A 13,434-nucleotide genomic window follows, 5' to 3' on the forward strand; every position below is an offset into this window, starting at 1 on the left:
ATGGGCGATGAAACCAGGAAAGTTTCCCTCAGATCTAGCGCAGTTAATCCGGATCCGACCAAACTACCCACGTGTACACCTTTTTCTTATTAACCGCGCACGCACAGTAACGTCCCATCCGTAGATGTCGCGTTGCATTCGACCACAGCAACGGCAGGTGTCGTTCCGTCTCCCCGAGGAACCACCTCAAAAGGCGCACCCGCCGTCGTCAGCCGATGGGAAGGGAATATCCCCCACCCGATTCCTTTTAGACTAAGGAACTGGGCACTGAGCCCGTTACAGTCCAGGGGTTCGAAGGCTGGGCCCCCAAGGGTCTCAACAGCCGCCCCAGGACAAACAGAGTCAGGAATGACTATGGGTGAGCCTATACATGGCTGAGGCCTAAGCAAGCAATTGCTTGGAATGTCCTAAGTCGTGTCCGAGACCGGTAGGGAGGTCTCTGAATGGGATCCCACTGTAGGGAGGCACCGAGCCCCCGGGGCCAATCGAATGGCCCTGGGACCCACTAGAGAAGACCTCTGGTACTTTTGGAGTGCGTCTCTGGACCACTAGCCGACCCCTATCGAATGGGGAATGGGCCTCCACTCGGACTTACCCGATAACAGCTCACCGGAGGTGTCATTGCTCGCCCACCGAGGGTAGCCTGGCATACTCCACCCCTCCTTCCAAACGAAAAGGATGCGTAAGGGCCGCACAAAAAAGACAGGGAAACTCCTAATCGCCCTCTCACTCTGAGCAAAGGCTCGGGGGCTCTTCCTACAACCAAGCCGAGGCCCAGCGACCTGAACTCACACTTGGGGGCTCGGCAAACACGATAAACACCCCTCCTTCCGAATGAAAAGGATGCGCGAGGGCCGCACAAAAAAGATAGGGAAACTCCTGATCGCCCTCTCACTCCAAGCAGAGGCTTGAGGGCTCTTCCTGCAACCAAGCCGAGGCCCAGCGACCCGAACTCACACTCGGGGGCTCGGCAAACGCGATAAACACCCCTCCTTCTGAACGAAAAGGATGCGCGAGGGCCGCACAAAAAAACAGGGAAACTCCTGATCGCCCTCTTGCTCTGAGCAGAGGCTCGAGGGCTCTTCCTACAACCAAGTCGAGGCCCAGTGACCCGAACTCGCACTCGGGGGCTCAGCAAACGTGATAAAACCCCTCACTCAACATGAAAAAAGCCCCTGGAGGAAAAAATCCACTCTTCCAGGGCCTCGGGGGCTACACCCGGTGGGTGCGCTCCCGCGCACCCACCGAAGCCTCGAGTACAAAATACCATCCTGCCAGGAGCTGCCGCGAGCCAAGTCTCATTAAAACCTCAGGGAGAGCGCTTACACTCTCCCCGAGGCTCAGGGGCTACTGTCGGGTACCATAAAAGGGGTCCCCTAAGCAAAAACAAAAAAAATCGCTTAGACCTTGTAAATATCAAAGCCAAGAGACAAACACTGGCAAACCCCTACCTTATCCAAGGCCCGACTGGACCACCCGGTCCACCTCAAATAATATCCGAGCTCACCCGAAGCGGGCTCGGCCCAGAACGAAACCACGAGGCCTCGGACGAGGTACCAGTTTTCTAACTCGCCCGAGGCCCCGCGCCACGAGGCCTCGGACGAGGTACCAGTTTTCTGACTCGCTTGAGGCCCCGCGCCACCAGGCCTCGGACGAGGTACCGATTCTCCGACTCGCCCGAGGCCCGCGCCGTAAGGCCTCAGATGAGGTACTGATTCTCTGACTCGCCCGAGGCCCGTGCATTAAGGCCTCAGATGAGGTACCAATTCTCTGACTCGCCCGAGGCCCCGCGCCACAAGGCCTCGGACGAGGACGTCACATCCAACCAACACGTCCAACCACCCCCGCGACATCAGCCGAACGACGGCATGATACAGCGGAGTGGCCGACAAGATGGGAGTCACATCGACGCCATGCCGTCCGGGACAGGACGGGGCAGGGGTTACCGGCCGCTGTGCTCGACACTGTGCCCATAGCTGACACCCGTGCTGCACTGTGCTGCCTAACCCCTGCTCCAAGGACAACGCGGCGTGGAAAATCAAGTTTGGGTCCCTGTAGGCTTGGAATCGACGTACAAGACCAACTGCTCCCTCTAAGCCTCGGCTATCCGCTTCTAGGCTCCTGTAGCCTCGGGACTTGCGCCCGCTGAGCCCCCCACAATGGTTCTGCCTTTGCACCGACTAGGCCTCGGCTCTTTACGTTGTCAGCACTCTGGGACCGACACGTCATCTGCAGTACGCGCCATGCCCTGCGTCAAGCTGCAGGAGCTCCCACGTCGTGCATAGGGCCAAGCTCCTATAGCCTCAGAATCAGCGCACCCGCGCCATCGCATCTACCCAGCCTTAGCTCTCCGCACCGATCAAACATATAGTGACTAGCACGCCACCAACAGAAGAAGACGCGCATGCCACCATAGGAGCTCCCACGTCGCATAGGATTAGGCATGACCGGCGCGTCGCTCCAGTGCACCGAGGACAAGGCCGCTCCACCGACCATGCCGCCACAGTGATGAGCTATAGGGCTCGGACATACCGTCTCTGCTCATGAAACGCCATGTAGCAAATACATGTATCGCCCCTGTGCCTCCCTTCAGCTATAAAAGGGAGTGACTAGGGCCGCTTCTAGGGGAAGGACAGACACGTGCAAGCAACACACATCGCTCTGGGACACACACGCTCCCTCACTGCAAGAGATCAACATCTCAAGCAACCCACGCCACTATATGCAGAGACCTGGGACTAGCTCCCTCTCTCGCTCAGCTTATAAGCCCCTACTACAAGCACCCCGATGCAAGGAATACAAGATTGCTCTCTCAGACTGGACGTAGGGCACCTATTGCCTGAACCAGTATAAACCTTATGTCTCTTTGCATCACCATCCGGGATTAGGGGCACGTAATATACTTTCACTAGTCGGTTGAGGACCCGCTGAACCAAAACACTGACACCAGGGCGCACCTATTTATGCATAAGGTGAAGAAGAGCTGCAGGAAGCTAGCTCAGAAGTTGAGCTAGATGGACACTCCTTTTGGTATTAAGTATGTGTACTAAAACTGTCCAACTGTGTTTCTGTAACCAGGCGACACAATTGTCAAGGATGTCCAATGAAGCAGCGTTCTGGCTTCACGAGTCTAGAGGGCAGGGTCCAGACATTCTCGAGGCTTTTGTGGAGGTAAACATAAATTTGTCCGTTCTGAAAATATTTCTTTAGTGTATATGTGTTTGAGAAATGCACTAACTTTAACGTCTATTTATGCAGAAGGTGAAGAAGAGCTGTAGGAAGCTAGCTCAGAAACTGAGCTGCATGGACACTCCTTATGTGGAACCGCCACTCCCAGCGCGGTCGGGTGGCACGTCTTCAACCTCTTTGAGGATATCAGTTGGCTCTTCTCAGCCGGTGACAGGTGCCACTTCCGCAGTGCGTACACCACCACATCATAGTGCTGGGAAGGACCCTGCAACCGAGGACGACGATGACGACAACGATGACCCCCCAAGCTTCCACAGACAGCACGACTAGTGGGACGATTGGCCACAGGACGAGATCGGCATGTCTCAGCCAGGTAGTGCCCCGCTTGGTACCCAAGGAGCCTCACATGTACTAACAAAGGTAGTTTCTTTAAATACGTAGGCTCCATGAACTAACGATTATAAATATTATAAGTAATCATGTATATCATATACTTGTAGGGTACGAGCCGTATGCACCGGCGATGCGTCCACACCAATGTTGGCTACACTCCCAATGTGTTACCAACAAATTCGAAGAGACAGAGGCGTCCGAGGAATCCTTATATTCCTGGGTCTTAGTTTATTAGGTCGAACGAATATTAGTGTCCGAAACTTGCAGACTTAGTTGGTTATGTTATGTCGAACTTATGTCAAACCAATGAAAATTTTATGTGGCAGCTTGTCAACTGCGCACGGACTGCATTTATTTGCTTCATATTCGTTTTAATGCGTCGCGGCAGCACTGCCGACGAGATTAAGTAGCAACTAGTTCAGAAACCGGCTGTCCTGGCGTATCTTGACGCCGGTGTCCGGCGTCTTGCGTGAGGGGTCGAGGAAGCCGGGATCCATGGTCGTGTCGCAGCCGATCCTACAATATGAAGCCAAAAAGCCAAAAAAATAAGTGATTCTTTTAGCCCTTATAAAAAAAACAGATTCTTGAACCTCTTTCACGCTCATGTCACGTCGAGGAACTGCAGAAAAAAGAACCGCAAAATCCGATCCAATTTTTCGTAATCGATTAGTTAACATGGTGGTTAACCGTATTCTGAAAGACAAAAAAAAATCATTGGCTTATCAAATTCTCTATCGAGCCATGAAAAAAATTCAACAAAAGATAGAAACAAATCCACTATTGATTTTACGTCAAGCAATACGTAGAGTAACTCCCACTATCGATGCGGAATGTTTCGATTAAACCATCCAGGTACTGCCGCGCATGCGCCGTGCGCGCGTCACTGCCGCGCCAAGATCGGTGGCGCGGCAGACCCTGCCACGTCACCGGTCAGCGACCCCGGTCTTCACCACGTCAGCCTCTTGCTGCGCCACCATGCATGGCGCGACACAGGCGTTTCGCTGCGTCATGATAATAGACGCGGCAAAAAATATTAGTTTAAAAAAAACAATGTTAAATTTAAAATTAGTTTAAAAAATATTAAAAATAATAAAAAAATTCTCGCCAGTCCCCACAGGCGATGCCTAGCCAAGCGATGCCTAGCCATCCCCTCAATTTGCTAATCGAGTAGGCGATGGTACGATGCTATTGGTGTTTTGCAAATTGCCACTTCGTTCAGTGTTCACCTTGATTTCCTGCTTCCGTGGCCGGAAACCCCTAATTTCTTATTCATGCCCATTTATATCTTTTTCCCTCTTTTTTTTAGAAATAGGAATTTTTGCCTCCCCTTTGAACCATCAGAAAATTCACAAACCTCCGATAATGGCTGCTAGTATCCTATAGTCTAATTCGCCACCCTTCAAAGTGTCATCTTTTGCGATGCTTTCTTTTATTTAGAAAATTGAATAGGTTTGTCCGTAAATTAATAAATAGGTTTAATTTTACAATTTATAATTTGAAGAATTAAAATAACCATTTTGAATGGGAGCCTCGGATGATAGTTAAGGGATCAAATGAGTATTCTGTCATTAATAATTAATTAAAAACAAAAAATTGCAAACTAACGCATCAAAGCGGATCGGATGAGCATTGAGAAAAGGTAATGCTGCTGTAACGGTTGTTAGCGTCATATATAGGCTTTTAGCTCCTTTTTTTCTTTAAAAAGAAGAAACATATATAGGTAGGATACTTAAGAATATTCTTATGCATTAATGCTCCCGGTGTGTTTGGACCTGGACCTAACATGCAAATAGTGTTTCAAAAGGAACGCCGGCAACGTGCTCAAAAAGGGTACATATCGCAGAAAGAAGCGCGCCAGTAGCCCAGTAGCTTGCACGAGCCACGAGCTGCAAATTGCTTGTGAACGCGACGTCTAAAAAGAGACAGGTCACCAACTTGCCAGAGACCAGGAAGACGTCAAGCACTGGCTCGGCATCATCTTTTGCTCCTCCCTCCCTTGCATATCTTATATTTACTTGTATCCGTTTTTTCCATTTATATATTTTCAAACGTAGTGCTTGTTCTGTTATTTTAGTTGCTGACGATGCTATAGCGAACTAATTTGTTTTACCATTCCTGCAATTAATGGTTATGCCCTTTATCACCTCTATATAGAGTGATTTCAATAATAACATTGGTAAAAATTAGAACATCTGCGATTGTGTTTGGTTACGAGATATTTAGGAATGGGTTCCTCTCGTCTTTTAGAGGCAAAATGGTCCTGCCTCCTATTTGGTTGAGAGAGAACGAGACTAACTTATTTTTCGGTTTGGTTTATAGATATCAAAGGTGGGATCAAACAGTTGTCTTATGAGGCTCACTTGTCGGCCTCATTTCTTTTTTCTTTTCTTCTTCCTCTCCCGCTTCATTTTACTACACAACGGAGACAGAGTGTCACTCGACCTCCATCGCCGACCTCGCCATCCTCCCTCGCCTCCACACCCACAACCTTGCACCTCCATGCATGTGGCCAGCGTCCGCAGCGAGGCGGAGCCCGTAGCCCATGTGACGGGGTGCAAGGCTTAGTTCACTCGCACGGCTGCACATTCCTTTTCCTCCCCTCCTCCGCAGGTGAGGTCGCTCCTCCCCCCTCCTCCACCGACACTTCCCTTCTTCCTTCTTCTTTCTTCCTCAACGCTGATGCCATCCTAGCCCGCACTCTTCTTCCTCACGCTCCTCATGCACGCATACAACCCTCGTTCCACCTAGGATGATCCCTTTTTGATAGAGGCAAAACTAATTTTTTTAGAAAGTTTGAAACGTCACATTACAAACTACAAACATAGAAAGAGACCACTGGGGACGCCAGCTTACAACATACAACAAACGAACTAGAATTGCAAAGGGTTTTGACCCGCCGGGAAGCAAACGCCCTAAACACCAACGGACTAGTAGCAACGCGCTGCAACCAAACCCAACAAAGGGGGCAAAAAAGAAACGCACAAAGTGCCAAAATAGATATTGCAAAGAAGATTACTCCTTCAATCTCTAAATCTTCAGTTCCCAAGTTTTCTGGAGGCGAGTTGAGCCCTGATGAGAGGGTATATTCCCTAGTGCGATCATTATGTCTCTCTCTGGCCAACTCTGAACCAAACACCAAGCCAAAAATGGGATATGACACCTAGAACCATTCCAACCCTAAATCCAAACACTACCTAAAGGTATCTAGTGATACGACGCGCAATGGACCAATGGTTATTCCGTTTATCATCTTTTATATAGAGTGATTTCATTAACGACGGTAAAACGTTCATCACAACACCTAAAGGTATCTAGTGATACAACGCTATATCTGGCAACTCATAATAGTCATCTAATTTGTCAACGGATGAATCTGAGGCCCTGTTCGGCTTACCAAGAAGCTGGCTTGTTCAGCTTCTTTTTTCAGCCGGAATAATATTTTTCTCTCACAACAATTCAGCCAGAACAGTGTTTTTCAGACAGTTTCGGTCAAAATTCAGCAAGCCGAACGGGGCCTAATCAACTTAAAAAGTTGCAGCCGTTCTGAAAGCTCAAGCGAATACCCCCAATGGTCCTGTTCGCTTCGCTGAAAAAACAAGTTGAAACACTGTTCCGGCGGATTTGTTAAAGAAAAATATTGTTCTGACTGAAAAAACAACGGATTATAAGATAGGCAGCCCCAACGGGGGGGGGGGGGGGGCATATGTTTCTGTTAGCCTAGATAAAGCTGATCTCCACCTCATGAGATGAGGATACCAAACTCTTGCATGTCGCCTTCAACTCCCCTCTCTACTTTTGTTTGAGTGTATCTCTTCCCTTGAAAACCATGTGCTTTTGTGGTGTGTCAGACCAAGCCACTACCGCGCATGACATGGAGGCACAATGCTTATGTGGACATTGAGGCATATGTCCGATGCCTACTAGACATAAAGACCTTTTTGTCTCTCGTTACTCTTTTCTACACATATCTCGTAAGACAAAACAGTCATGTATTCTAGACAATTCTAACAACCTATAAGTTGGTGGATCAAATAAAACCCAACAAATACTAATTATGAGTTGTTGGCCCCGTTCGCTTCGCTGAAAAAATCAGTCGAAACACTGTTCCGGCTGATTTGATATGAGAGAAAAACACTATTCCTGCTGAAAAAACAAATTGAAAAGGACGGATTATAAGAGAAGCGAATAAGACCATTAACCAACTAACTATTAGTTGCTAATAAATCAAAATAGGTTAAGAAACAACTATATTTAGCTAGTTGGGTTCCGACGATGTCTTAATAATATAGCACCCCAGCAGACATCTCAAGAAAGAGTACAAAAATTTTCTTTAGCCAAGAACTCCGGAGAAGTGGAAAAGCGCAGGGACTTCCAAGCATTTTCCTCGAGCGCAAAAGCGCCAGACCACGAGGAAAACATAAACGCGACAGAAGCTGAGAAGCACCCGCCTACGGCCTACTTCCGCTCCTCCTCTCCCACGGCCACGCACACCTTGACGACACCTCCCCCTCCCGCGCCACCGCCACCGCGCTCGCGACCCCCACCTCCTCCCGCCCTCACCCGAGATCTCCGCGGCAACCTTCCTCGCCGCTCAGCACACGCGGCGCGCGAGCGGAAGCGTGCCGGTAGCGGAGCCTGCACCGACCCCGCCGAGCGGGATTCGCCGCGCGCGCGCGCGGTGAACCGGTGACTAGGAAGGCGGGGCTAGATCCACGTCTCCTCGAGATCTCGCCACCACGTTTCCGCATCTTCCCGTGATTCTGTGGTACAGTCTCGCGCCAGCGCGCTCTCAGATCTCTTCGCTGCTCGGATTGTTTTGCGATTTTCGGAGTTATTCTTCGTGACTGCTGATTGGGCGGCAATCAGTTATGGACACGGAGGCGGCATATGATCGTGAATTAGCTGTGTCCGCAGTTTTTAGTCCATTTATGCTGAGAGTTACTGGCGCTATTTTTTTTTGGTGATCTGGTGTGGGTAGCAGGTGCTGACGGCTGCTTATATAGTTATATTGCCGTTTGCGTTTTCAGCGTTCAGGGTAATGATACGTTTTGATGAATGAACTAGCAAAAATGCTGTGAAATTTAGAGGGAACTGCTAGTTATTACTCTGTTTGCTATTGTGTTTTAGCTACAGGTATTGACGGGGACTGTTCAGAGCTCACACCTATAGTCTGGGCTGCTGATCCTGGTCGGTTGGAGGAGATGCAAAGGAATGGCGTGCTGGAATGCAGCGTTTGTCACTCCAAGGTGGCAGTTCCGAGCCCCAGGAGTGTGTCGAGGGCGTACGACAAGCACCGCAGCAAGATATCATCCAAGTACCGTGCACTTAATGTCCTTCTCGTGTCTGGGGACTGCATCTTGGTTGGCCTCCAGGTGGTTCATTCTCCCTAGTTATTTATGACTTAGTGCCCAATCAATGAAATCCTTGGACAGGCAGTTTGACAGCATTAATCCTAGCAATAACGTCATGCATTACCATTCATACCTATATGATATGCTTGTTTGAATATAGCAAATCCCATGTAGGTAAAGCTAAACCAGGGAATGAGTATAGATAATTCTACTTGTTTGGCCGTGCTTGAAATTTATTAGTAGATCTGAGTAAGGTTGTTTTGGAAGTAAATAGTAATTCTCTAGCACCCCATGCATATTTAATCTAGTTAATCATGCACCACATTGTAATATGCGTATTGTCACAACTTTGCTAACAGTTATCTTTGTTTTGCAGCCTATCCTAGTCTTCATGTCGAAGGTTGATGGGAAGTTTCAGTTCAGTCCTATCAGCGTTAACTTTTTGACAGAGGTTGCAAAAGTTTTTTTTGCCATTGTAATGCTAATAATTGAGGTTAGTTTGTGTTCATTCATGCTTTCATCAAGAGTATGTGCTTTTATTCATGTTGGGTGTGTACAGCCCTGCTGTGAAATATAGATCTTTTTCATTTATGGTTTGGGGAGCTGGGAAGGTGTTGTAAGAAATTATTTTCAGTAGGCCAGTGGCACATCTACTGATTAATTTTGATGACTTCCATGTAGATCTCGTTGTGTGGAAGTGTTTCCCCTAACTTTATTATTATTCTATTTTGCAGTCTAGAAAACAAAAGGTGGGGGAGAAGCCGCTTCTGTCACTTTCTACCTTTGTACAGGTGATTGTATCTTGTCTAAAAGACAACACATGTACCTGTGCTCATATACGATACTTGACTTCTGGTTCTCATTTTAGACAAGCATTTTTTTTGTTGTTGCTTCTATTCATTTGCATTTCCTTTGGCGAAGCACTGCTCATTTTTTGGTTAATCTTTGTGTCCTACTGCCTTGCTTCAGCTTTCCTGTATTATTATATTAATGTTTTTTTTTATCTATGGAACGTGATTTATATTTCTTTTTTTTTCCTTTTTGACCATGACACCTGATCATTTGATTCTTACATGTTTTCTTGTGTAGGCAGCTCGTAATAATGTACTCTTAGCTGTTCCGGCTCTCCTATATGCCATCAACAACTACCTAAAATTTATCATGCAGGTAAAGTTCATTGAACTGGCTGAGATAACATTCACTTGTATGTACTCCTGTATTTCATGGTGCAAACACTTTTGCATGAAGTGCTATAGTTTTATAAGTTATTTCTGTTAATTATGCACTTTAGTCTTTATGTAAAAGAATTTCTGGCAAATTATGTGAACGGTACTACTATCACCTTATTGTACCATACTGATTTATCTCTTGAATATATTTTTTCATGGCTCTTTTACCTGTGTCTTTGCTCTTTCTCCTTGTCAATGAAGGATAAAGGCAACATAACAGATGAATGAAACATTTTAGTTGACTAGTTTTCAAGGTTCATCCGTCATTATAACATCAAGTCTAACATATCCTGTTACATGTTAATCCATGGGCATTCATGTAGTATTGTCTTGACTAGATTTTGGTCTTGCTGTATGATGTTGTTTTGTACTTCCAACGCAGTTATACTTCAACCCCTCAACTGTGAAGATGCTAAGCAACCTGAAGGTACTTGCTAGTGTACTTCCATCTTCACATGTTTTGTTCTTGTACCATGTATGAGTACATGTGCATCTGTGCATACTCTTAGTGAATTCACATATCTAACTCCTTTGCATGAAAAAAACAAGGTTGCTAATATTGCTACTTTTGACATCCAATCCAGGTGCTTGTCATTGCTGTTCTCCTAAAAATTATCATGAGAAGAAAATTCTCTATAATTCAGGTAAGACTGATGTCATCATTGTATTACCATTGCATTTTCTGAGTGAGGAAACATATTATGTTGATAGCTTGATGGTAACATCATAATCTTAGTTTGGCTGTTTGTACACAACCGTAAAGATTGTCTCATTGATGTGTTTTAAGTGGAACACTTATGACTAGTATAGTAGATCCATTTTTCTTCAGTTTTTTCATGGCCTCTGACCTCTGTACTATTTTAATAAAGAAAAGTTATCTTGGCAATGTCTAATCCTCCCTGTTTTATCGTATGACTATCAGTGGGAAGCCCTTGCCCTATTGCTTATTGGAATCAGTGTCAATCAACTATGCTCTATACCTGAGGGAACCAATGCTTTTGGTCTTCCAGTCACCACTATTGCATACGCATATACGCTAATTTTTGTAAGTTTGTACAGATTGGTTTCATTTATTTGTCTTCATATATCTGCACAATTGGCGGATGCAGAACCTCATGGATACACATTCCTGTAAATTTTTAGGTTTCTGTCCCATCATTTGCCTCTGTCTACAATGAGTACGCTCTAAAAAGCCAGTTTGATACAAGCATCTACCTTCAGGTGGTTTCTCTTTTAAATAAATTCAGCTGCCTTTCCTAATTTTTACCTTTATGTGATATGAATTAAACACCATTTCTCTACCATGTTTTTCCTCAATTTCTTGACTTCTTGTCTTAATTTCTTGACCATGCCCTCTCTTTATTCCACTAAGTATTTACGTAATTTGCAGAATCTGTTCTTATATGGTTATGGTGCAATTTTCAACTTCCTTGGCATCTTAGGAACTGTCATATTTCAAGGTACAGTATCTTATGTGAAAATATATTTCTTTTTCTACTGATAGGTAAGGCATTAAGAAGCGGTAAAATATGGGCACTGGTGCCACAATTTCCTTGCGCACATTAACCAATGTTATTTCATAGACTATATGGGCAGCCCATGGTAAAATAGGTTCCTCCCTATAGTAAGCAGCAGTTCCCAGGTTGGATTATTAGTGGTGCACTGGTGCTTTTGGAGGTTATGACAGGGTGTCTTGCTTAGAGCTTTATGTATTGATGAGTTTGTTGTGTAGCAATTTGTAATGCACAAATGCTGAGAATCATGTGCTTATGTTTTGTTTGTGTGTTGTGACTGTTGTTTATTGCAGTATAAGGTATGAAGTATGATGTACTATGTCATGTTCATTTACAGGTCCAGAGAGTTTTGATATCTTTCGAGGGCATTCGAGGGCAACAATGTTTCTCATTTGTAACAATGCTGCTCAAGGCATTCTCTCTTCTTTCTTCTTCAAGTATGCAGGTAACGGAAGATATGCCCACGAATCTCACTTTTATGATACTAGTTCTTCTGTCTTTTCGTCCATTATGCCCTCTTACCTCATAGTTCTGAATGATTGACTGGAATAATACTGCAGACACTATTTTGAAGAAGTACTCGTCAACTGTTGCCACAATTTTCACTGGTCTAGCTTCGGCTGCATTTTTGGGACAACCCTTGACCGTTAACTTCCTCTTGGGCATCTCAATAGTATTTATTTCTATGCACCAGGTGACTGTTTTTTTTCTTCTTTAGATTGTTTTCCCTCAACTAAACTTATATGAATGCTATTTCTGTTCAGTTTTTCTCTCCACTAGCGAAAGTCAAGGATGAAAAGCCAGCTGGAACAGTTGATCTGGGAGATACACAAAATCATAGGTAAAGAGGCTGAGAAAAATGTTATTTTCGTACACAATTTACTGGTTCTCATGGCTATTTCAGATGGTACCAAATAAATTTGGTATGGTAAAGGAGCACAGCATAATAACTAAAATATTAGCATGAATTGTTGATATCCACTAAATGTTGCCCAATATCTAGCCTAATAAGACGAATTCTGTTTCACAGGTCCTCTGAGTCTTCTTTTGTAAATATGACTGCTGGTGCCGCTGATGATGTAAGTGACTCATTTTTTGACTGAATAAATTAAGAACTCACATCTTTTTGTGGAGGTGGTCTCTAATGTCTACGCTGGCACTGGTTTCAGGCAAGGCATCTTAGCGCAACTGATGAGAGAAAACCATTGCTGCCAATTTGAGATTACATTCAAGGTACATTTCATGCTTATAATTTTTTGTTTGTATGTGAGACATTGGTGGCCTGCATGTAAATGATAATTTGTTGGCACTGAAAAATATAAACCTACTGTGCTGGTCTAACGGTCAACAGTTCATCTACATGTTCAAAGTCTTTTTAGCAGTGCACTTTAAACTTACATAGGAACATCTCATTCATAAGGTTTTTTTATGAAGTCGTTTTATTTGGTTCTGCAGGTAGGTATAGAAGAAACTCTTTTTGCCGAGAGTAGAACAAATGCTCTTGTCAACTGTATAAGGAAAAGAAATATCTATATATGCAGAATTCTGGCCACCTTGTTCCTCTGTTTTCTGTTTTTATACCCCCCACATTTGGGGCCAATATATGGCAATAGGGCCTTATACAAAACTAATGTACTAATGCTTATTATGTACCATAATTCTTTCCCCTCCTTTTCCGGGGCAAAATGATAGTATACAACTTTTGTTGATGACTTTAAAAAAAAAAAAATCGACCTGCGGAGGGAAGACCTTGTGCAG

At 45.2% G+C, this 13,434-nt stretch overlaps 1 protein-coding gene across 3 annotated transcripts; it reads left to right on the top strand.

Annotated features, from left to right (window-relative positions):
• The first annotated feature begins 7,997 nt into the window (after positions 1-7,997).
• Positions 7,998-13,368, top strand: LOC136490854 (CMP-sialic acid transporter 4-like). Of its 3 annotated transcripts, none has more exons than XM_066487046.1 (16): positions 7,998-8,347; positions 8,710-8,954; positions 9,310-9,426; positions 9,668-9,724; positions 10,023-10,100; positions 10,545-10,589; positions 10,747-10,806; positions 11,085-11,207; positions 11,306-11,383; positions 11,553-11,622; positions 12,014-12,121; positions 12,237-12,370; positions 12,441-12,517; positions 12,707-12,755; positions 12,846-12,909; positions 13,132-13,368. In XM_066487046.1, exons 2-15 carry the CDS (start codon positions 8,784-8,786, stop codon positions 12,894-12,896), a joined length of 1,218 nt encoding a protein of 405 aa, XP_066343143.1. In that variant the 5' UTR covers positions 7,998-8,347; positions 8,710-8,783; the 3' UTR covers positions 12,897-12,909; positions 13,132-13,368. The 3 variants fall into 3 exon arrangements, with proteins under 3 accessions (XP_066343143.1, XP_066343144.1, XP_066343145.1); XM_066487047.1 differs by having other exon boundaries at positions 8,716-8,954; XM_066487048.1 differs by lacking the exon at positions 7,998-8,347 and adding an exon at positions 8,452-8,617 and having other exon boundaries at positions 8,716-8,954.
• Positions 13,369-13,434: the final 66 nt, after the last annotated feature.

The sequence above is a fragment of the Miscanthus floridulus genome, chromosome 11 (assembly GCF_019320115.1).
Source record: "Miscanthus floridulus cultivar M001 chromosome 11, ASM1932011v1, whole genome shotgun sequence".
Taxonomy (NCBI): domain Eukaryota; kingdom Viridiplantae; phylum Streptophyta; class Magnoliopsida; order Poales; family Poaceae; genus Miscanthus; species Miscanthus floridulus.

Bases quoted from the DNA above. Each gene is read 5' to 3' on its own strand.
- LOC136490854 (XM_066487046.1), top strand. From the start codon at position 8,784: ATGCAAAGGAATGGCGTGCTGGAATGCAGCGTTTGTCACTCCAAGGTG. The intron at 10,101-10,544 runs GTAAAGTTCATT...CTTCCAACGCAG, and splicing joins ACCTAAAATTTATCATGCAG to TTATACTTCAACCCCTCAAC. The intron at 11,208-11,305 runs GTAAGTTTGTAC...GTAAATTTTTAG, and splicing joins ACGCATATACGCTAATTTTT to GTTTCTGTCCCATCATTTGC.